Here is a 23937-nt window from a genome sequence, read left to right on the forward strand (position 1 = left end):
CATTGTCCTCTAAGTCTGTTAGCTGTATCCTTTGCAAAACAGCCTGGCCATCATCAGAGACGGATTAAGGGGGGAGGGCACTGATATTCTAAAATGCTGCCAGCATGAAGACCATGTAGTAGCTGGTTTCTTCCCAGGGATCAGCCACCTTCCTAGTGGCTGCGGATCTAATGATCCATCCCTCCTTCTATGTGTGGCTGTTTCCTTCCTCCTCCAGTCCCCATCACTGACAGGTGTCACATGGGATTCCAATCACATGACAGGTGCTGTCCCATGTGTGTAAAGCAGCAAGAGATCCTACACACTACAGATGTTTTATGGTAAGTGTGAGAGAAGAGGTGTGTGTGTGTTTGTTACTATAATGTGTGAAGATGGGGGGTTACTATAATGTGTGTGTCACATTACCCAGATAATATGGAACTCCGGTGCTAACCCTGGTTGACGCTGGCAGGCCCAGAGGTGCAGAGTCTAACGAGTTCCTCGGTATTCACCAAGGCGGGATGGACTTTGCTGCCAAGAACTCACTGGTCGCAGTCCTCTGGGTTGCCCCAGGGTGTAGTACTGCAGAGAAAAGGTAACCAGAGAACACTGACGTACACAGGGTTACAATGATATAGAAGAATGGTCACACCAGCCAAAACGGTACATGTGCAGGCAAGACAGGGCACTGTAAGAAATTAATATATATACTATTATTTAAAACTAGAACCTCCTTATCACTTACTGGCTGCATTAGCTTCCCTACCAATTACTGGCTATATCAATTTAATAGGAAGCTTTCTATATAGACATACAAACTGACATAGCCAGACTGAGGATTGTCTCTAAGTGATTTTAGGTGGAACCCTAGATTGAGAAACTTGGGCTTCAACATACTACACTAATAAGGGAGCTATATATAGGGTTTGTCCCTATAGGTAGATTCACTTTATGGACAGAATCTGTCTCAATTTAAATGGGATAAAAACCTATTGTTACCACATGTTCTGAATTGGACCCTATAGATAGCTGTCCTCATTTATATATTTACCTATAAAAGGAGGTGTATCATATCCATATATAGAATTTAAGCGGCATGCTAGGATGGTGAATAACTACCAGTTTTAACAGTATCTTTCATTTACATGTCATAACCTTTTACATCTTTTAATATTTCGCTATTTACTTGTTACTCTAATATGGAGTCTATTTTACAAATGTTTTATTTTAATGTATATCAATAAAGTTTATGAGTATTAATGCTTAGACTTAGAGTGCCCCAGGGACACATTTCTATTTTTGCTCTTCTAATTTAAATAATTGATATATATGTGTGGGTGCACCTGTCCTCCAAAATCCTATTACTATCAAAATTGGTATAATCCATATATAAATTGAAATAAATAGTTCACTGTGTATGCTCTTCGTTCTACACCATACCTTAAATAATGTACATCACTTATATAAATAATGACACGGAGACTTGAGTAAAGTGGCACTAAAAAACTATTTTATTATAACCTATTAAAACCTGGTGGGGAGAAAGGGCACTGAAGATCAGCTCCAGCGATACCCAACCAAGTGTGGACATAGCAATATAGCCTTAAGTCCACCCACTTCTCTCATAACCCCACTGTTTGGCCGGCCCTAACCTGGCGTCAGAGTAAACTGCACTCACCTCTGTCGAAGTCGTATAATTGGATGAACGAAAGTATATTGGTTTAATATTGTTTTGCCGTACGATTGCGATCCGTACGCCACGTAACACATGGCGTGGTGCGATCGCACGGTAAAATACGCACGCACACACTCGCATTACAACATTTAGTTATTTATATAATTCATATTCATATTGGTTTCGTTACACTGTAATTTATGAGCAGATAATATTTGGTTTAATAGTAGTATATATATATATATATATATATATATATATATATATATATATATATGTATATATATATATATATAATGATTATACGTACACTTCAGTGATATTCAAGGTTCAGGTTATAGGAAAGGTATCATGCCTAGTGTCATATTGAAGCCCTATTCATCAGCAGCTGTCTGGTGCAGTCGGCGAAGAGATCGCACATTGCATACTTTAGTTATTGATATTAGGGAATAAACCTTTGTATGATGCTGGCTATGAAAGGATCAGACCCCCTGGAGAGACGATCCCCACCTTTGGATTCCTTAGATTGAATCGGCCTATGACCTGTTTACCCTGGACCCACCCAACGTCTGGACCTATAGAAACAATCTACGTCATCTCTATTGTTCACTGTGTAACACTGTACTGTATATAATCATAGCTGCACTCCCCCTGGCTCTCAGTCAACTGACACAGTATTCTAAACAGATATACTGTCCACTGGGTCCCGTGGTTTGTGCAGCGAGCGCATGCGATAGCATCGGTATGTATTTATCTATTGGTATTGGCTGTACTGTACTGTATCATAATATAATAATGTATTGAATTGTTGACTATTTACATCTGCTAAAATAAATCACTTTGTGCTTTGGAAACACATACAATTGATTGGGCAATGCTTATTTGAAAACGATAGAATTACTTTAATACCTCACTACTCACTCCCCCTCACTGAGCCAGGCGAGGCCCCTCCCCACGGAAGGGACAAGAGTAACAGATTGCCTTGTAAGGGGACAGATACCTGCGACCAATCACGATAGAGCAGTCTATATCAGCCGCTGATCACAGTGCCTTCCTCCCCACCCAAAATGTAACCTACCAACCGGCATTATGCTAACCACCATTAAACACTAACACTTCCTTAAAAATGGCGTGGGTGGGCGGGATTTTGCCAGCCGAGTGACTCATCCAGGAAATGCATCGCCTACAAAGCCACAAGAACCTCCCCTCAGCATCACTGGCCAGACCCACACCCCACATTAACTCTTTCAGGTAAGTGCAAACACGAATGCAACACTGTCACTATATAATTTCGTTCGTCTAAAAGGGGACTCTCTTGTACTTAATAAATCAGGAGGGATTGTCTACCTGATGCAATATATATTCACTTATAAGACAGGGCACTAGCAGAAGGCAGAAGCCAATCCACGATCGGTACACAGGAATTAATCAGGAGAGTAGTCAGCAGTCAACGGTTCGGTACACAAGGATCAGGAACTAGCCAGAATGGAAGCGACTGGAGGAGACACAGGGATCATGTCCAAAAGTCAGGAGCTGACAACAAAGTTGCTCTGACACTGAACGAGTGTCAGAGGGCAGTTTAAATACAGGATCAGATTTGAAAAACCCGCCCTGACCAGCTGTCATGGGAGCTGATACCTGGAGCCAGGACAGGTAAGTCATAACAGTGTGAGGGAAGGGAGAAGACTATGCTAATATAATGTGTGAGAGAAAGAGGGTCTTAAAATAATATTTGAGGAATGGGGGGTCTTAATATAATGAGAGAAGGAAGGGAGGGGGTCTTGATATAATGTGTGTGGGAAGGGAGAAGGAGGATCTTAATATAATGTGTGAAGGAAGGGAGTAGGAGTATATTACTATAACGTATGTAGAAAGGGAGTAGGGGTCTTAATAAAATGTGTGAGGTATGGGAGGGGGGCTATGTTAATATAATGTGTGAGGAATGGTGGGTCTTAATATAATGTGTGAGAGAGAGAAGGGGGTCTTAATATAATGTGTGAGGGAAGGGAGGGGGGGTTTAATACAAAACTACCCACCCACATTCTGTTAATTTAGTGTGGAGTATAGGTGGAGGCTAGATATTTAATGGGTGCTATTATATTTGTGTGGTGATGGTGGGACAATTTAATTTATTAATTTATTGGTTTGCTGTTTAATTTATTAGTGGAGTCATCTATTAAGATGGAGAGATGGGACCTTTAATTTAATGCTGGGGTGGTTTGTGAGCTATTAATTGAATGTGGGGCTGTTTGGAGAGAATGAGTTTCATTTATTAAATGTGAATAGGAATTATTTATTGGTAGTGATGGTTTGAGGGAAATAGCTATATTTATTAAACGTAAATACTATTAATTTATTACCGGTGTGGGGGCTCTCTACTGTAATTTGGGTAGGAGGTAGGCTATTAATTTAATGGTGGACTGTGGGTCTGTAGGTTATTATTTAATGGTTGGTGCTATTAATTTATTTGTGGGGTGATGGTGGGGCTATTTAATTTAATAGTGGGGCCTATTAATTTATAGTGATGTGTTGGGACCTTTGACCTTGAATTTAATTCTGGGGTGGTTTGGAGCTATTAATTGAATGTGGGGTTGAGTTCTGGGAGGAGGGCTATTTATTAAATGTGAATATGATTTATTTAATGCCCAAAATGGTTGTGGGAAATTGTTATATTTATAAAATGTAACAGTTATTAATTTATTGCTGGGGCTGTTTGAAGTGAGGAAAACAGGTTAATTTATTTATTAAATATGAGTACTATTAATTTAATGTTAGGGCTGGCTGAAGTGAAATTATTCGATTTATTAAAATAGAGAGCAATAGATCTATTTATCAAATGTAAATACTATTATTTTAAGGTTGGGGCTGGAGAGAGGCCTCATTATTAAACATGGGTGCTATTGATTTAATGCAGGAAATAGTTGGAGTTTCCTAAATTACATGTACCAAGTTTTTTCCAAATAGGGCGCCCAACATTTCAAGATCCAGAGAAGCGGCAACTAAAAACACCAGCAACAACAGGTAGTGAAAGCAAGGAAATTCCTGTTTACTTTAGATCGAGGCAATACTCAGTGTCTTAGCAATAAGAGTGGGCTAACCACGGACCATTTCACTTATTAAGCAAGCATATGCAGCAGAGACAGCTGTAGTGCTTTGATACATTATATCTACAATATATTTAGGTTGATCTGTGATTTTGCTCAATAATAACTCTACATAACTTGTTTCCTAGTGAGGAAATTCCTTAACTTGGATCAACTTATATTAGATCAGGATAATTCTTGAGTATAAAGAGTGGATGAATCACGGGTTATTCAATCTATTAGGATAATCAATCTGACAGAGACAGCTGTAACTTATTAATACCTCACTCTTATAGTATATTGAGGCTGCTCTACTGTTTCATGACACTAGAGGGAGATTGTAGAGTTTTTTGCTCCATACTACAATTATTTTAATCTATCATTGGTCCAGTTTGCTCGGTATTGCTATTTCTTACTGAATATGTAGTTCTGCTGCTATAAGATTAGTAGGAATAAGAGTTCCTATTAAGTGTCTTACTCTATTCAGATTGAGTCAACCTTTTGAGAATATTAATCCTTCCATTGTATCATGAATGCTAGGTGTTTGGGTTGATCTATAAAACCTAGCACCCATTGACAATTTATATTTAATCCTAGGAGGGTTAGCGCGTTCTGGCAGTATGTCTGCTAGTTTTACCAGATATTGTGTATTTTGGTCATTTATTCCATTTCAAGTTTTTAATATTTCACTACTCCTATCATCATTTCACTATGTGAAATTATTTTAATGTATATCAATAAACTTTAAATTTTATAATATTCCAATTATCCTTTGAGTGCCCCTAAAACACATACTTGTTCTTTGTTTATGTCCACAACTGGACAGTGTCTGCATATACACCCCATATTCACTCCAGAACATATTTATGACTATTGCATTTGCTTTATGTGCTTTTATACTGTGGTTATTTTATTTTAATTTAATTTTGAATAAACAGTAACAATAGAAGTTGTAAAGTAATGTGACTACTATGTTAGTTTTTCACATAGGCTGACAGGTTACTAGCGCAGTCACATGTTTCTATAGCGTCTAATTTGTTTTGGGATATACTGGTTGCTACATGCCTTGGAAGCCATATTCTTCTTGGACCTTGGATGCTGGGGCATGCTGGTGCTTGTAGTTTCACTGGAGCTAATTGAGGATTTGTGGGTGGGACATGCTGACCCATTTTTAAAATTATTTATTTTCAATTTTAAGGAGTACTCTGCATGTGGAGGTTGGTTAATTGCAGGTGGCAGTTGTGTGTGTGTGTGGAGTATAGTACATAACTTGGAATATGCCTGTAAGTGCACATCTCCGCTGAACTAATCCAATTAAAAGTATAGGACAAGGCCCAATCTGTGCCAGCCGTTGGTCTAGAAGTGATTTTTGGGAAAACTCCAAGCAATGTAATAAACAGCTTAATACACTAAAAGTGACATATCTAATAAAATAACAGTCCGGATGTCCCCTCACTTAGATAAAGCTAAACTGGGCAGTATTTTGGGAGAAAAATTGAAGTTTATTTAATTAAAAAAATAGATCTGTAAATGTGTATTTCATCCAATTTTGGTAAAAGATTAAATATATTTCTCATACAATTTAGGTAAATCTGTAAATATGACTTCCATACAAATGTAAATCTATATTCCATTCAATTTAGGTAAAAATGTAAATATGATTTCCATACAATTTAGGTATATCTGTAAATATGTATTTTATGCAATTTAGGTAAATCTGTAAATTAATATTTCATACAATTCAGGTCTCATAGCTGAGGGTATATTGTTTTCTGGAACTTTGAGAGTCATTGGACTGTAAGTTGTGCAGCCAATTTATTTGTTATAATTTACATCAAACTGCAGTATTGTGTCATCTCTCCCTTCTGTTTCTCTCGTTCCAAGAATGCATCCCAATCAGGTGGTGACAGAGGCAGTTTGATCTGAAAATGGTTCCAGAATCTAGAACACAGAGAAAGAACATGTAGTGATTGCTAGAAATGGTGTATTAAAATACATTTGTAAATGTACATGCATATATGCAGTATATATATTGTGATGAACAGAAGGGATTCACTGATCAGTAACTGATGGACAATACAATTAAATGGACATTAATTAATGTGATAGGTCTATTGGGAGATTTTACAAAGAGGTTTTATGACTCATGGGCATAGCTAGACGGATATAATAAAAGTAAGTCACAACAAGAGAACTGTCAGACAGACCTGAAGTCAGGAACATGCAATCATATTGTAAAGGTTCAGAACCGAAATGGGTAATCAGCCAGACAAAGGTCAATGGCAGACATCAAATTATAACATAAACAGGATACAGACACAAAAAAGGAGTTGAGACAAGACTGCATAAAGGAAAACACAGAGTTGGGGAACAGAAAGGTCATGTCCCCAGAACCACTAATAGAGAATTGATCTCCTCGCACCTACCAACTGTCCTGATTTAGATGGGACAATCCTGATTTGACGGGACTGTCCCGTCTTCCTGCCAATTAAAACGTTTGTCTTAGAATGCCATTTTTACTGTGAGTGATTAGCTTTTAAAGAATACCCTTCATACAATGCCATATTGCAATAGCTCTACAGATATTAAAGGCTAAAATAAATCTAGAATAAATAGTCTTAGTATGTTGTATATTACCGCAAGGCATTAGCTATGTTAGAAGAGTCATCTTTATATATGGATAAATTGCAGTTGCTATACAGCTTGAGAGAGAATAGAGGCAATATATACTACGCTTATTTAAGAATGGTAGTTTAGAAAATACGTTATATTAAGAGTAGAGATGTGCACCGGCCACTTTTCACGTTTTGGGTTTTGGGTTCTGATTACCTTCAGATTTTGGGTTCTAATGGGTTTTGCCAAAACACCCCCCTCAAGGTTTTGGGTTTTGGTTTCTGATTTTTTTTTGACTGAGCAGGACAGAGCACAGGACAGCACCACTGGACTGAGCAGGACAGAGCACCGGACAGCACCACTGGACTGAACAGGACAGAGGACACCACCACATACCCTCCCTCTTCCCTCTCCAATGCCCGAATGAAGATGGCGGCGGGAAGCGGGGAATAATATGAATCCGGATCTCGCGAGATCCGACGGCGGGATGATGACGTTTTGCCTCGTTCTGAGTTTTGCGTTGGGCTGGAATCCCCGAACAGTGCTCGGATCCGGGCTCGGATCGGCACTGTTCGGATTTCAAAAATCCGAACCCGCTCACCCCTAATTAAAAGTGATATCTCTAAAGTAGTTTGAGTATAAATTTGAGTGCATGTTAACACACAGAGGTACTAGCTAAATGCAAGAGAGGAACAAAGTAGCTTAGTAATAATAATTATTTGCAACATAATAAACTCAAGTAAAGAAACGTCTAAATCCTCTAACTAACAGATTAAAACCCTTTAGAATTGTTCAAAGAAGCTGAATCAAACCTAAATTCTTCAGTATTAAAGAGAAATTGTGAATGAATAGATTACATTATTAAAAAAGGGAGTGGATTCTAAGCACCTCATGATTAAATGTGTACAAGGACCATTATTATAATGAAGTGGCATCAAGCGAGTTTTTAATCTCATGATTTGTATAAGCACTGTTATGTGCGTATTGTCGCTAACCAATAACGATTGTCGAACCTCGATTTGTGTTTCCAAAGCACAAATATTTGTTCGTAATAAGTAGAATAATATGCTCAAGCGAAGTAATAGTAAATACAGCCGTTACTTATCGCAGGCGCTCTGGATCCAGTGCAGTCATTCAATCCTGAAGTCTGGGGACAAGATGTCTGCACTCTGGATCACAAGCTGCTGCTTGTATACACAATCAAATACAGTAATACAATGAAGATGGTATAGCTTGCATCTATTGGTCCAGGTCTCAAGAATGTCCAAGGGGTTGTCAATCATTGGCTGGTTCATCCTAAGGAATCCAAAGGAGGGGGTCATCTCTGCAGGGGGTATGCTCTGCTCTTCCCGCCAGGATTCCTTAGTCTTAAGTAGTTCATAATTCCCTATCATTCATAACTTGTGTATGCACTCCGCGATTCCCTCGCAGAGTGAACCAAACAGTAGGATATGTAACAAGGTTCATTATGATACCACTCAACCTGTTGAGTGGTGATTCCTTCAACCTGTTTTGTGTATTTCACTAATATGCATGTAAGTCTGATATAACATATAAATACTACTATATTTCGACATAACTGACTATGTGTTGCAACTACCATTAATGTGTACTATTTTATAAGTATGCGTGTTTGTGCGAATGTATGGTAAAAGACCAATTACTGTTGCTGCCACGTGTAGTGGATGCGTACGCCCTTTCACGCCGTATCGTGCTCTTGTACGTAGATGCGTACCATACGCATCTTTTCAGACAAAGACAACCAAGTTTGCTAGACTTTAATTGAAATGACTTTATCCAATTTGCTGACTTTGACAGCTCCACCCTTTGATAGTGTACTAAACTATCACCCAATCACCGTTTCAAGTTCAGGATTATACAATACTTCTTTACAGACCATGATCTCGGTATCTGGTACCACCCTTTCAGTCTCTTTCTCAGTGTTACTCCCATGAGACCGTTTTCCACACTTCAACACAGTAGGAACACATTTGACAACTAAACCAATTGCAAAGATGACACCCAGTATAAGGAGAAGGAGCTTACCTACACTAGCAACCATTTCCTGTACCCACTCCCCCAGACCGGAGAACCATTTCACAGGGTTCAACCACGAGAACCAACCCGCCACCTTTTCCCCGACCTCATATAACGAAGAATTATGGCTCTTTCGAAATTCCCATTTCAGATGTAAAATTTCATCCATCTTCCGGTTTATAACCTCTTTAGGGTCATCCGTATTATTAGTAATGTACGTGCAACATTTGACACCGAACTGGGTGGCCAGTGTCACACAGTACACACCAGTAATAGAGGTGAGATAATTTAGTACCAGTCTATGTTGCACCAACTCCTTCTTGTATGCTTGTAGCTCCCTTACGCAGTGATATTATCTATTAATTTAGCTAGGTCTTGGATATATTTAAAGTTTAATGTTCCCCGAGCGGTCCTGGTGAGATCTAGAGCAACCATAACTTGGAAACCAGCAGTTTCACTAATCAATTTTGTAGCTATGGGTTCCTCACCAGGAATCATATTTCTCTTGCCACGGTGTTCATACTGTGTGTGTATGTATGGTGGTGATGTAGTTTTGTGAATACCAACCATTTCTTCATGAGTAATAGTCATGATTTCAGTAACAAGTTTAGCTAAGAAACACAAGCCCTTGGAACTCGGAGTCACCCAGGAATAAGCTTTCCTTCCACAAACAAAATACACATCATCAGGGAGAACATAAGGAGCAGTATGCCCATGAATTATATCACACAGAGTTTTGATAAAACTACCTATGCCTAGTGTCTCCATTTGTTCTAGACACGTGTCGGCATTAATGACATTTTTACATTTATCTGTAGAGACTTTTCCAATGGATACCTTCTTATGTTTGGTTATACGCCCTAATTTGTGACCTCCATCAACATTCCTGCCTAGTAGTGACCTTGTTAGTCTCCCTCCAAAATGAGTGTGGCGAGCCATTGTCTGATCTGATAGGTCAGCCTCCCAATTCTCCAGGCGCTTTGCATGAGATATGTTTAGGCACAGCAAAGATCTGCCTATGGAGTATTGTCGAAGCGTCAGACTAGGGGATCTAGTGTTATTGTACCTCCCTTCTATGGGCCTCCCACTCCTCAATTCGAGTACTTCAGATATGTTTAGAGGGAATGGCACTAGTCCTATATTATGCTGCCCTTGAGGCACGTGAGAGCACACCCAACACTCGGTTTGGTTTAGTACCTTACCCACCAGGGAGTGATAATCCTCCAAAGGATGCCCGCCTATATTCAGAGTACTGGGGGACTGGCATCGTTGGATGCATCTCTCTTCAACTAGGGAGTCGCAGAACTTGCAGATACAATACTCATCAGACAATAGCCCCTCACACTGCCTCCGAGTTCCTGAGCTAGCAGACCTTTTCATAACCCCTGGACCAAGTTTGATAATGGGCTGCTCTGAGTATCCTATTAACTTTTCTTCGGCCTCCATTTCATCAGTATCAGTCCCAGAACTCTCCTCCGTCCTCCATCCTCCTTCACAAAAATAGAATGTCCTAGAAAGAGTAAAAACAAGGAAAATCCTGGAACAAAAGAAAAACAAAAACCGCCACTCCATTGCTGGAAAGATAGTTCTGAGGCAACGTCTCTGGTTCAGATGTCTCGACTGCAGGCTTTAGGTCTCCCGGAACAGGCTCACAAGTGACAGCTCTATGTCGTCGGTCTTAGTTTTATCTTGCACTTTCTCCGGATTATGGACTCTCCTGCAGTGGGTGGAATGGACCCAAGTGTCTCTCTCTGCAACCTTCAGTGATGTAGTACTGGTCAGCAGCACTTGGTACGGGCCTTCCCAACGGTCTGTTAAACAACCTGAACGTAAGAAATTGCGGATCATAACATAGTCTCCAGGTTCAACATCATGACAGTTCGTCTCTGGCATACCAGGTGACAGCATTTTTAGTTTTTGTTGTTGTTGTTTTAGCTGTCTACTCATTCTTATAAGATATTGTACAGTCACTTCATTATTACACTTCAAGTCGTCTTGTGGACTCACGATCAAATGAGGCTGTCGTCCGAACAGTATCTCAAAGGGGGACAGATTAAGAGGAGGTCTAGGAGTGGTTCGAATGCTATGGAGGACCAACGGCAAAGCCTCAGGCCATGCCAACCCAGTTTCAGCCATTATCTTACCCAGCTTGTTCTTTATAGTACCGTTTACTCTCTCCACCTTACCACTGGCTTGTGGTCGGTAAGGGGTGTGATGTCTGCTACTGATTCCCATGAGTTTACACATATTTAGGGATACCGAACCTACACACAAAGTCTTGTACAATTTTCTTTGCAGTGAACACAGCAGTATTAGTGGCTGCCGGATATGCTTCTACCCAACCGGAAAACACATCAATACACACTAACACATTCTTTATGTCACGAGCCGCGGTGGTACGCCACATCCTGGCGTGATCTAGCAGCCGGGCGCGTGCTCTATTTCTATGCTCTGGTTTTATTCTTTGGGATTATCCTTGTTGCATAGATGCAGGAGGGTGTAGTGACATCCTCCAACACCAGGGGGAGCTCCTATATGATTTAAACTGGTTCACTTTTATTTTTATACATGCTTCCTGGTTATTTTATTACCTATGCTAGTTCCTAGCTAGTAATTAATTAGCAGCCTCCTGAGGCTCATTGTCAGCCCTGTCCTCCTCCTTTCTGATTTGTCCATCATAGTATTTAAGGCATCATATCTGGATGACATCTTGATCTATTCCTCGTCCTTGCCCCAACACCGGGAACAAGTCCGTTTGGTACTGCAGAAACTTAGAGACAATCATCTATTTGCCAAATTAGGGAAATGTGAGTTTGAAGTCTCCACTGTGGCATTCTTGGGGTATTTCATTTCTGCCAACAGATTTACGATGGATCCAGCCAAAGTCCGAGCCATCACGGATTGGAGCCTTCCCAGTAACCTAAAAGCCATCCAAAGGTTTCTTGGGTTTGCTAACTACTACAGAAGATTCATTCGTAATTTCTCGGTAATTGTGGCACCTATCACTCAATTAACTAAGAAAGGAGCTGATCCAGCGGTATGGCCGCCAGAAGCTGTCAAAGCATTTGATACCCTAAAAAAGGCCTTTGTTTCTGCTCCTATCCTCAAACATCTTGATACAGAGCTACCTTTCATTGTTGAAGTGGATGCTTCTGAGGTTGGGGTGGGGGCAGTTCTGTCACAAGTGTCCAGTTCTGATGAAAAGTTACACCCATGCGCATTCTTTTTTAAGAAATTCTCAGCAGCAGAGATAAATTATGATGTGGGAAATCGGGAGTTACTGGCCATTAAATGGGCATACGAAGAATGGAGACATTGGCTGGAGGGCGCTAAGCATAACATAACGGTGTACACGGATCACAAAAATCTCCAATACATTGAGACTGCTAAGAGGTTGAATCCCAGACAGGCACGCTGGGCTCTTTTCTTCTCTCGATTTAATTTTGTGATCACATATCGCCCTGGTTCTAAGAATTTGAAGGCGGATGCCTTATCCAGAAGTTTTTTACAAAAACATGAGGATCCCCTTTATAACACTCCTATCATACCTTCTCAAACCATTGTTTCAGGGCTAACTCAGGATTTGGCAACCCAGTTACAGGCAGTTCAGGATCAGGCACCAGCTTCCATGTCTCCCAATTTGTTGTTTGTGCCAGCTGGTCTGAGACAGTCTGTCTTGTCTGAGGTCCATGATAGCAAAATATCTGGACATCCAGGTATCACCAAGACTATCAAATTACTCTCTCGTTCTGTTTGGTGGCCTTCTATGAAGAAAGACGTTAGAGACTTTGTACAGTCCTGTGAGATTTGTTCCAGGGTGAAAACACCCAGAGATTTGCCCATGGGACAGATGATGCCTTTACCCGTGCCCAGTGTTCCATGGACCCACATCTCCATGGATTTTATTACGGATTTGCCTTTGTCTAAAGGGTGTAATTGCATTTGGGTGATAGTTGATCGCTTTAGTAAGATGGCTCATTTTGTTCCTTTACCTAAGCTACCATCTGCTAAGTCTTTGGCTCCTCTGTTTATTCAAAATGTTTTCAGACTACATGGAATACCCACTAATATTGTATCAGATAGAGGTACTCAATTTGTGGCCCAGTTCTGGAAATCATTTTGTGCCTTGCTTGACATTCAACTAAGTTTTTCATCAGCCTATCACCCACAAACTAATGGACAGACGGAAAGGGTAAACCAGTCTTTGGAACAGTATTTAAGATGCTACATTTCTGAATTACATGACAACTGGGTAGAATACCTGCCATGGGCGGAATTTGCCTACAATAATTCACCACACTCTTCCTCTGGTTATGCCCCATTTTTCTGCATTTATGGGAGACATCCCTAGTCTGTTTCATTTTCTGACATCATCCCACCCACCCACCCTGAGATCGGACACATTGCTCATTCTCTGAAGAAAATTTGGAAAAAGATAAACTTATCTTTGAAGCAAGCTGCGTCTCGAGCCAAGTTATTTAAGGATCGCTTCAGACGTCCTTGTAAGTTCAAGGAGGGCGATAGAGTATGGTTCTCCACTAAGAATATCAAGCTCCGCCAGCCTTCCTTTAAGTTCGGACCAAGATACATTGGTCCATTTAAGATAATCAGGAAGATTAACCCTGTGGCTTTTCAGTTGGAACTTCCCAACTCTTTAAGGATACCCCGTACGTTCCATGCATCCTTATTGAAGCCAGCTCTTACTTCCCGGAGGTTTCCCAGGAAACAGCCAAGCAAACCTGCCCCAGTGATAGTGGATGGTCACACGGAATTTGCGATCGTAAAGATTCTTGATTCCAAATGGGTACAACGCCAACTCCACTATCTGGTTCACTGGAAGGGCTATGGCCCTGAGGAAAGATCATGGATACCTGCCAGGAACGTGCATGCCAATGAGTTAAGAAGAGCTTTTCATCAGAAGTTTCCAGATAAGCCTAGATTAAGGGATTCCTTAACCCCTCCTCAAGGGGGGGGGGTACTGTCACGAGCCGCGGTGGTACGCCACATCCTGGCGTGATCTAGCAGCCGGGCGCGTGCTCTATTTCTATGCTCTGGTTTTATTCTTTGGGATTATCCTTGTTGCATAGATGCAGGAGGGTGTAGTGACATCCTCCAACACCAGGGGGAGCTCCTATATGATTTAAACTGGTTCACTTTTATTTTTATACATGCTTCCTGGTTACCTTATTACCTATGCTAGTTCCCAGCTAGTAATTAATTAGCAGCCTCCTGAGGCTCATTGTCAGCCCTGTCCTCCTCCTTTCTGATTTGTCCATCATAGTATTTAAGGCAGTGAGGATTGGGCCTCACTGCTGGTTATAGTTCCTGCTCTGTGCATACTCACCTGCTCCCTGCTCAGTTACCCTTCTCTGCCTTCGGATTGATCTTGCTGTGTATGACCTTGGACCGTGTACTGGACTCTGCTGTATTGCCTGTGACCTCGATCTCTGCCTGTTTCCTGGATTTGTTGTTTGCCGCCAGCCCTGACCTTTTTGCCTGGACTTCACCACCGCTGTATGCTATTTCACAATATCCTTGGGTTCTCCCCAGTATTCTTAGTTAGAGGATAGTGTAACACTTTTCCCGTTACCCCCATAGCTGGAATAGTTTTACTGGTCACCTGTAGATTGAAAGGAGAGGTTATCACAGATCGGGCCGCCCCTGTATCTACAAGAAAAGTTTGTTTCCTACCAGCTATGTCAACTATCATTTTTGGTTCTTCACTCTGACTCTCAGTTAACCTCACTGGCTGTAGACTACAGGTATGACCTGACCCCTAGCGCTGACTATTGATTTCCCGCGCAGCATTTGCTGCTGTAATAAGCGCGGGTAAATGTGAGTCTTCTAGTCTATGTGAATCCCTCCTTGGAGGATATCTATGTGACCCTTCATTAGGATTATACCTTCCCTTTGTACAATCTTTTCTCATATGTCCTTCTTTGCAATTGTTACATCTCAACATTCTGCGTTTCCCGTTATGTGGGTTATATGCTGGTGGTCGTGTATGCATTTCCCCTAATGCCTGTATACTCACCGTCATCAACTTGTCACTCTTTTCTTCCCTTTTCCTAAAGATATTTTTGTCATGTTCCACAGCAACTTCTCTAAGAGAATCTACCGTGCTGCCTCTCCAAACAGGGGTTGAGGTTTGTACTCTTGTTTTTAGATTTTCCTTTAAACCATCCATCAGTACTGTTACCGCTACTTGCCTATGATGTGGGTTCTCCCTTATATCTGATATCCCCGTAAACTGTGTCATTGATGCAAGAGCTCTACCAAAATAATCCGCTGCAGTTTCACTGTCTTTTTGTTTTATGGTGAATATCTTACTCCAATTTACCACTACTGGAAAATATATGGCTAAGTGTTTGACAATTCTTTCTATATTCTTTTGGTTAATCTCATCAGTCAAGGTGTCATCTTCCTCCGACAAACAATCTTCAATAAATTTTTGTATGTTAGTATTGGGAGGAAGACACACCCTCAACACTACACGCCAATCCTTATTGGTTGGTTCGTGGGCATTTCCTAAGTCTTTAACAAATTTCTGACATTTAGCTAACTCCTTTCTAGGATCTGGGAATTCAGTCATAATGGAGCGTAATTCTGATCTAGTCCAGGGACAATGCATTGTAACATTTCTTAAAGGAACTACACCATCCTTATCCGGTTTCCCATTGGGAACTGATATTGTGCGGACTGGGAACGCACCCTCTGGTACACTGACTTCAGGGGACACTACAGGATTTGCTGGTTCTAGATTTAGAACGCTTGCACTCCTAGTGATCACGCTACTCTCACCTATCTCAGCCATTTTCTCATACTTGCGCTGAGCCTCTAGTACACTAACGGCATGGGAAATGGCCGAAATCACAGTGGGTTCATCTTCATTTTCAGATACACTTGATTTAAACTGGCTTAAAACAGGATACAACTTAGCAATTTTTCTATTTTCAGTTTTAACAACGGCTGTACTTACCCCTCCCGCCACATAAGGTGGCGGGGGCGCGCTTGCGCTGAGTTCGCAACGCTTCCCGACGGTTACTTCCGTTGTGCGCGCTCTTTTAGCCACGCCTACTTCCGCTTTGCATTCGCTGCTCTGCCACGTGTTACCTTCCATTTGCCACAATTTTAAACAATCATTATGTTTATTCCTCACTTTCGTTGAGGTAATCAACCATACTTTATCTTTTACAGTATTTAGTACCTCTGCATTAAAACTCCCTATTGTTGGGAAAGGCCTATCACAACCTTTGGTCATCTTGACTCACGCGTCGCAATACGCAGTTGCGTATGCACCATATTTCTTACAAATAAGAAATCTCGCTGAACCAATAGGACCTTCCTTAGGCAGTACCTTGGCCTTCTCTAGCGTTTGCTTAGCACCCATATTGAACAATAGGGTCCCAGAAATATCACAATATACTGCCACAAAATAGGGTTCCAGAAATAACACAATATTCAGCCACTAATTTTCAACACTACTGCTAGAGATATTTTACCGGCCTGTGGACGTATTTGCTACAAGCCGCGTCCACTCGCTTCCTCTTGTATTAAACAAGGACCCCTAATACAGAAATATCAATGCGGACTAAATGGTTATCAGCTTCCTGATCACCCCTGACTCTCCAACAAAAATCTGTTGAGTTTATTACAACTAGTAGCATCCGGTAAAGTCAATTACCAGCCTTACCAACGTAATTCCTCCCCGTTACTCTGAAGTCACAATCACGGCTTTCCTTGCCGTGCGGTGCAATCGCAACGCTTAAAGCTAATCCGTAAGCGATGCGATTTCCCTTGGGTGCACGTCGCGAAAACGTATTCAGTTTCCGCCCCTCTGTATACCTGCCTTGTATACCGTACACCAGTTGGGCACCTGCCTCGTCAAACAGCAACTGACACTCTATTTTGCAATAGATAAAACCTTAGTGTATTTAAAGTCAACAAATCACACGACATACACCTTTTCTGCTCAGAAAATAAAAGAATTCCCAACAATAATGTCCCAGAGGTTTTCACAAGTAATTATATTATGCACATATAATAACTATCAAGACGATTGTTTAACCACGTGGCAAATCTACCGGAAGTTTGCGTACGCACAGCAGGAAATACACATACGCTAAGCAATGCAATACAGTTAAAACGCACAATGACAGAAAAAAGAAACAGTTTTCTCTTTTGTCCCTAGGTTCTAGTTAGCGTGCCCTAGATAATGCAAAACGGACATTCGGTTTCGCAACACAGAGTAAAATTCAGGTTTTGAACACCATGCGTTCTTACCCGTTTATGACGCGTCTCCACCCTTTGTTGAGGAACCGAAATCCGTTGGTCTTGCGTATCATCGGCAACGAAACCTCCAAAGCTCACGAGCCCCCAAATTGTTATGTGCGTATTGTCGCTAACCAATAACGATTGTCGAACCTCGATTTGTGTTTCCAAAGCACAAATATTTATTCGTAATAAGTAGAATAATATGCTCAAGCGAAGTAATAGTAAATACAGCCGTTACTTATCGCAGGCGCTCTGGATCCAGTGCAGTCATTCAATCCTGAAGTCTGGGGACAAGATGTCTGCACTCTGGATCACAAGCTGCTGCTTTTATACACAATCAAATACAGTAATACAATGAAGATGGTATAGCTTGCATCTATTGGTCCAGGTCTCAGGAATGTCCAAGGGGTTGTCAATCATTGGCTGGTTCATCCTAAGGAATCCAAAGGAGGGGGTCATCTCTGCAGGGGGTATGCTCTGCTCTTCCCGCCAGGATTCCTTAGTCTTAAGTAGTTCATAATTCCCTATCATTCATAACTTGTGTATGCACTCTGTGATTCCCTCGCAGAGTGAACCAAACAGTAGGATATGTAACAAGGTTCATTATGATACCACTCATGATGTGATTCCTTCAACCTGTTCCGTGTATTTCACTAATATGCATGTAACTCTGATATAACATATAAATACTACTATATTTCGACATAACTGACTATGTGTTGCAACTACCATTAATGTGTACTATTTTATAAGTATGCGTGTTTGTAAAAGACCAATTACTGTTGCTGCCACGTGTAGTGGATGCGTACGCCCTTTCACGCCGTAGCGTGCCCTTGTACGTAGATGCGTACCATACGCATCTTTTCAGACAGCAACAACCAAGTTTGCTAGACTTTAATTGAAATGACTTTATCCAATTTGCTGACTTCGACAGCACTTTAGACAGAGCACATCAAGTTGTTTTAATATATCACTGTCTCCTTATTGTCATAAGGACTTTAACTTCTAAACAATAAAATATTGGTCTTAGATCTAAGTCCAGGAGAACACATGTAAATTAATAAGCTATCATTTATAGGCTGTTAGTGCACCTTTCTTGTTAAATGCTGTTATTTGAACTTTTTGTGACGTATTTCACAGTTTAAGGTTACACCTTTCAATTAGAGATATGTAATGATGTGATTAAATATCTTTTGTTTATAACATTGGAAAGTGGACAGCTTGAACTTTATATTCTGGGGCAGTATGTGTAATATATATATATATATATATATATATATATATTACACATTGTGACAAAGGTTTTCGTCCCAGGTCTCCTGCTTTGTATACGACAACAGCAGGAAGATTGTTTAGCTCTGCGGGGAAAAGCTTCCCAGAGAATATTTCACAGCAGACTAATTAAAATTTTCACCTGTGTGGGGCCTGTAAAAGGTTGCAGCCCTGATCACTCGGTCTCCCAGAACTGGGAAGGAGTCTGGATGCCTCCTAAGAGAAGATTTGAGACTAATAGGAGATTTCTTTATTATTACTTACCTTATTTAAGTCTGATAATATACCAGTCAATAATCATTACTTGATTTGGATGTGCTTCTATCTATACACATCTTACCTTTGTTGATGTGTTCCTACACGCCCCATAAGAAGATATTTTGTCATGTATGATAGTTCAAATCGCTTGTTTACAATTTTTCCTTGCTGTATAACAAAAACTAGAGATAGGCGGGTCAATCTCTACTATTGGTTGACTGCCATGTCAATAACATTTCAGATTAGATGGTTGCCCCAAGCATTACTAGGTGTGATGTGGGAAAAGGGGAGGACCTACCACTATATTGGAGAGGCCGGATCAGGTTGCTTTGAAAAAGCTATTAGCGAAACAAAATATAATGTTAGTTAGGTGTTCATTACTCCAGCTAGCTAGCTGAAACATATGAACAACTGCAGCACTAGATATCAGAGAAAGTATCAACCCTAATAATAGCTCGGACAACATGGCCTTTATAGCAGGTGTCTATTAAGTATTATTACCTTGAATTAGTGCATTAACAGCTGCTTACCTAGATATCAGAGATAGGATTATTTATTAATAGTGTTCTGCCTACCAGATTTGCTATATAAGTGGCATATAATAAAAGAAGGGATGGCACTGAAAATAGCCTCCTCTGATATGATTATTATATATGCCTCCAGCTTATCGATCTGACTGCAATTTTTATAATTGCTCTCAATTGTCTGTTAGGGCAGTTCAGACCACACTACTAGTTTATACAGATACAGACAGAAAAGATAGTGGTTTGGGTCACAGGAATATATTACATCATTCAAGAGGAGCTGGAGCTGATAGCAGCGGTGCACATTAGCAATTGATAGCTGCTATTTTAACAGTGTTGAATACCATTTACACTTCTAGAATCCATACTTTTTTTTAAAGATTTCCCTAATATTACTTGCTATTTTTATTTTAGAGATAATTCTTGGAAAAATACCAAGACGATTTTAATGCATAACAATGAAGTTTGAAAATGTGTTTTATTCAGACCTCTGAGTGCCCCTCTATACACTTTTTCTTTCTATTTTTCCTTGCCTCCTGAGAGAACCTGCCAAGTGTGAGCAAATGACCTTTATTTGGTGTTTGAGTCTGGGACACAAGGTCTCAGACTTAAGAGAGAGCCTCTAAGGAATGTTTTGTTAGTGCCAGACAGGCAAGGCTTTTTGTTTATGTTTTGTTTATTTGCACATGCTCAATAAAACTGGATGACAGATGTACCAGAAATCCTGCCTTTTCATTATTTATAGCCATCTACCCCAGGTGATGGTACCTGTTCACCTGTTTATGTCACCTATGGTGCTTGCAAAGATCTGTGCACATTAAGAACAGCATCAATTTTTAGATAATTGTAGGAACCAACTGTCTATGTGTGCTTGGAAAGTTTAAAAGGGCCAGACACCTGGAGAAATACATGCATGTCTTGTCATGTGGATAAAAGCAGTGAATAATTGGAGTGTTTATGCACAGCAACAGTGGGAAAAAGAGAACCAAGTGGATTTGAGTGATAAATCCTACTGTGAAATACTGTTTAAACAAATTTGCTGCAAATATGAAGAATTGAGGGGAGTTAAACTTTGTCAGTGAAAACTGGCTATTTCTGTGTTGGAAAAACAGATGTGTGTGCAAAGACCAGTGAGCCACAGATTAAAAGAAAAACAATTTCTGCAACGCAAAGAAATTCATGGGCTGAGTTTTGTTAATTGCTGGAAAGCAGGTGTGTTCCTTAAGTCTGCAAAAGAAACCCCAAGTATATTTTCCTGAAGTCTACAGTAGAAAAAGTGTGTTTCTGCAAAGCACAAGTTGGATGTGACCAGGTTCTGTGCAAAAGCAAAGAGCAAGAGACTTTAAAAGAAATAGTTTGAAATATATGCTGGGTGTTGTAGTGCCACACATGCTAAGTCAAATGAGGTGCTCCTTCTATAAAGTGCTTTGTCCGTATAAAGATAAAATTGTCTGTTTCCCTCGCCACAATGGGCAAGAAAAAGCAGAAGCCTATTGTCTCAACCCAGAAAGAGTGCATACAGGTGTGTCAAAGTGTCGATATGGAGAGAGACAAAAATCAGGATTTGGAGTATGCTGATGTGGTGATGGTTTATGACCCTTTACATTGTGCTATGTTGAAAGACAATGGTGTTCCTGATAAAAACTTGCTACAAACTGTTATGGCCCAGCAGACTGCTGTTAGGCAACCCCTGTAACAAGATGCTGCAGCTATGTCTGATAAAGGGCCAGATACACATTTGTCTGGACTCTGGGAAAAGATTGGGTTGCAGTGCCCTGAGAAGGAGGACGTGCTTAAAAGCTTGCTACAAACTGCTAAAGCCCAGCAAGCAGCCCACCAGAGGCAACAGCAGTTAGCCCTTGATGAGTCCCGGGAACTGTTTAGATGTGTGAGACAAGAAAAAGAGGTTGCTAAAACAAGGTTTGAAACTGCACAAGCAGAATATCAGCATTGTATGGAGCAAATGGAGAGAGAAATTAATGAGCTACGGGATAGTTTGAGTACAGAGTGTGAAAAAGCTCTGGTAACTGCAAGACAGTGGCCCAGCATAAAGAAAAAGCAACTACAAGTTTAGATACAGAAACTTGAAGCAAATTTGTAACTGTTGCAAGAATCTAAATCTGAACTCAGTGGGAAAAAGAAAGATGTTGCTGGCGGAAAAGAAGTTGCTTGAGGAAGATGTAAGAAGTTGGAGGGCCCAAACACAGCAGCTCACTGAAGAGAATGGAAAGTTGAAAACTGATATTGCAAGGATAAATGCAGCCCAGAATACAAGTCAAAGTAAGTGTCAAAGTGCAAAAGAAGAAGCAGTAAAATTGAGGAATGAAAAAGAAAATTTGCAGAAAGAACTTGATGCCAAAGTCACAGATATACAAGAGAAAATTAAGATTCTAACCCAGGTTGAAAATATTGGAAAGCGATACAAGACTCTGTATGAAGAGTTAAAGATTCAGGATGATAAGCTGGGTGCTTAGATAGCACATTTAGAAGAGATAACTTCTCAAACAGAAGTACAAGAGTTAAGAGAGTCCTGTACGAAGGCTGAACCAAAGATAACAGCACTGGAAGATCAAGAAAGGTCAATAAGTGGAAAAGAAAGTGAAGTTAAATGTCCACAGTCCAAAAAGACCTTCACTACATTTCTAAAACTATTCAATACAATGTTAACAGAATACAAACTGTTATGGATAACTGGGAGAGGTATGACCCTGACTTTGAAACAGCTTCCACTTGGGTTTCAGAAAAAGAAAAGCAACTAAGTTTTATCTAGGATCATCCATGATTCTAATGGAGCCTCAAGTCACAAGAACTAATGTAATTAATAATATGCTTCAAAAGGTGCCACAGACCGCAAATATTACCGACTTGCCTTTACAACAGTTAAATGGGCTGAAAAGTCAGCCACGCCAGGAAGCAGAGTTGCTGTCCTCATCTATTGCTCCGCTGAAAGTGGAGCAGACCAAGTATGTTGCAGCAAAAGAAATGAAGAGTGCAGCCTGCCAGCTTATGGGTCCGCAATGGCGATCTCCAGTGAACTCTGTTAAGACTGTTCCAGGGGAAAAGGGTGCTGGGCGGTGGAATGAACTGAAATGCACAGAGACTGTAGGCTCAGAACTTGGGGATTGGCCAGTTATGCCAAGAATAGTCTCTTAATGGTAACATTTTTTATCTCAGTTGACACAAATTCTTGATGGTTTCTCCAAGCGACATATGGGATGTTGTTTAATATGCAAAAAATAAAGAGATACTGGGTCAGTGGTTGACTAATCAAACAACATCCCATATATCGCTTGGAGAAACCATCAAGAATTTGTGTCAACTGAGATAATAATTTTTACCATTAAGAGACTATTGTTGGAAGGAACATTCATTCTTTGATGGAACATTAAAAAAGAAAAACATTCTATGATGGACTTGATATTGATCAATTTAAGCTGTTGATAAGTGAAATTACTTTGTTTGATGCGCCTTGTGTACTTTATTGTTTTATGTATATTTTAAATGCAGTGGCATTTTATTGTGTATTTAGGCTGACATCAAGCAGGGAGCGCTGTTTTAGGGAACCTTTTTTTGTTTTTCTGTTATGCCAAGAAGTTTCCGGCCTCGTAAGAGATGTGATAGAAATGTGATTACCTGTGTCAGATGTGGTGGCTTAGGTCATATTGCTGTTAATTGTTCAACTACCTTTGAATCTATGTAATACAATAATACTTATGTACCTCATAAAAGGTTTTTATGTGCCCAGTTACCCTGTATTGCAGACCGACAGGCTAAGCCTGACAAATTGATGTGTAAAATTACTGTAGAAGGTGAAAGGATAAAGGCACTGCTAGATTCTGACAGCATGGTTTCTCTTGTAAAAGCAGAGTTGCTAAGCCCCTTAAAGCGTCAAGGGAAAACTGTTGTAGTAACCCGCATACCTGGGGATACACTGTGTTATGATGCTGCTGAGGTACAAGTAGAAACATGGTATGGTCACATGATAGTCACTGTGGGATTAATTCCCAGTTTGAAATTTGATGTGATATCGGGGAGAGATTTTTCGCACTTCTGGAAGCTATGGGAAACCCAGTCGATTGCTAAAGTAAATAGCCCAGACCCATATGGTAATGCTACTGATACAGTGGTAGGGGGTGTGTTTCTCAAGTTGAAAGTATTACTTTTATCAAATGTGGTTGGAGAGCCAAGAAATAACAAGGGTAATAGTGGACAGCAAGGTAGT

At 40.4% G+C, this 23937-nt stretch overlaps 1 protein-coding gene across 1 annotated transcript in view; it reads right to left on the reverse strand.

Moving 5' to 3' along the window:
* Positions 1–6405: 6405 nt before the first annotated feature.
* The window catches only part of LOC142159505 (cytidine monophosphate-N-acetylneuraminic acid hydroxylase-like), a 158814-nt gene continuing 141282 nt past the window's right edge, over positions 6406–23937 (reverse strand). Inside the window, exon 14 of the mRNA XM_075214400.1 lies at positions 6406–6678. Coding sequence (XP_075070501.1) covers positions 6567–6678 — 112 coding nt within the window. The 3' untranslated portion in view covers positions 6406–6566. The remainder of the gene's footprint in view (positions 6679–23937) is intronic.

This window comes from Mixophyes fleayi, chromosome 5 (assembly GCF_038048845.1).
Source record: "Mixophyes fleayi isolate aMixFle1 chromosome 5, aMixFle1.hap1, whole genome shotgun sequence".
NCBI classification, from domain to species: domain Eukaryota; kingdom Metazoa; phylum Chordata; class Amphibia; order Anura; family Limnodynastidae; genus Mixophyes; species Mixophyes fleayi.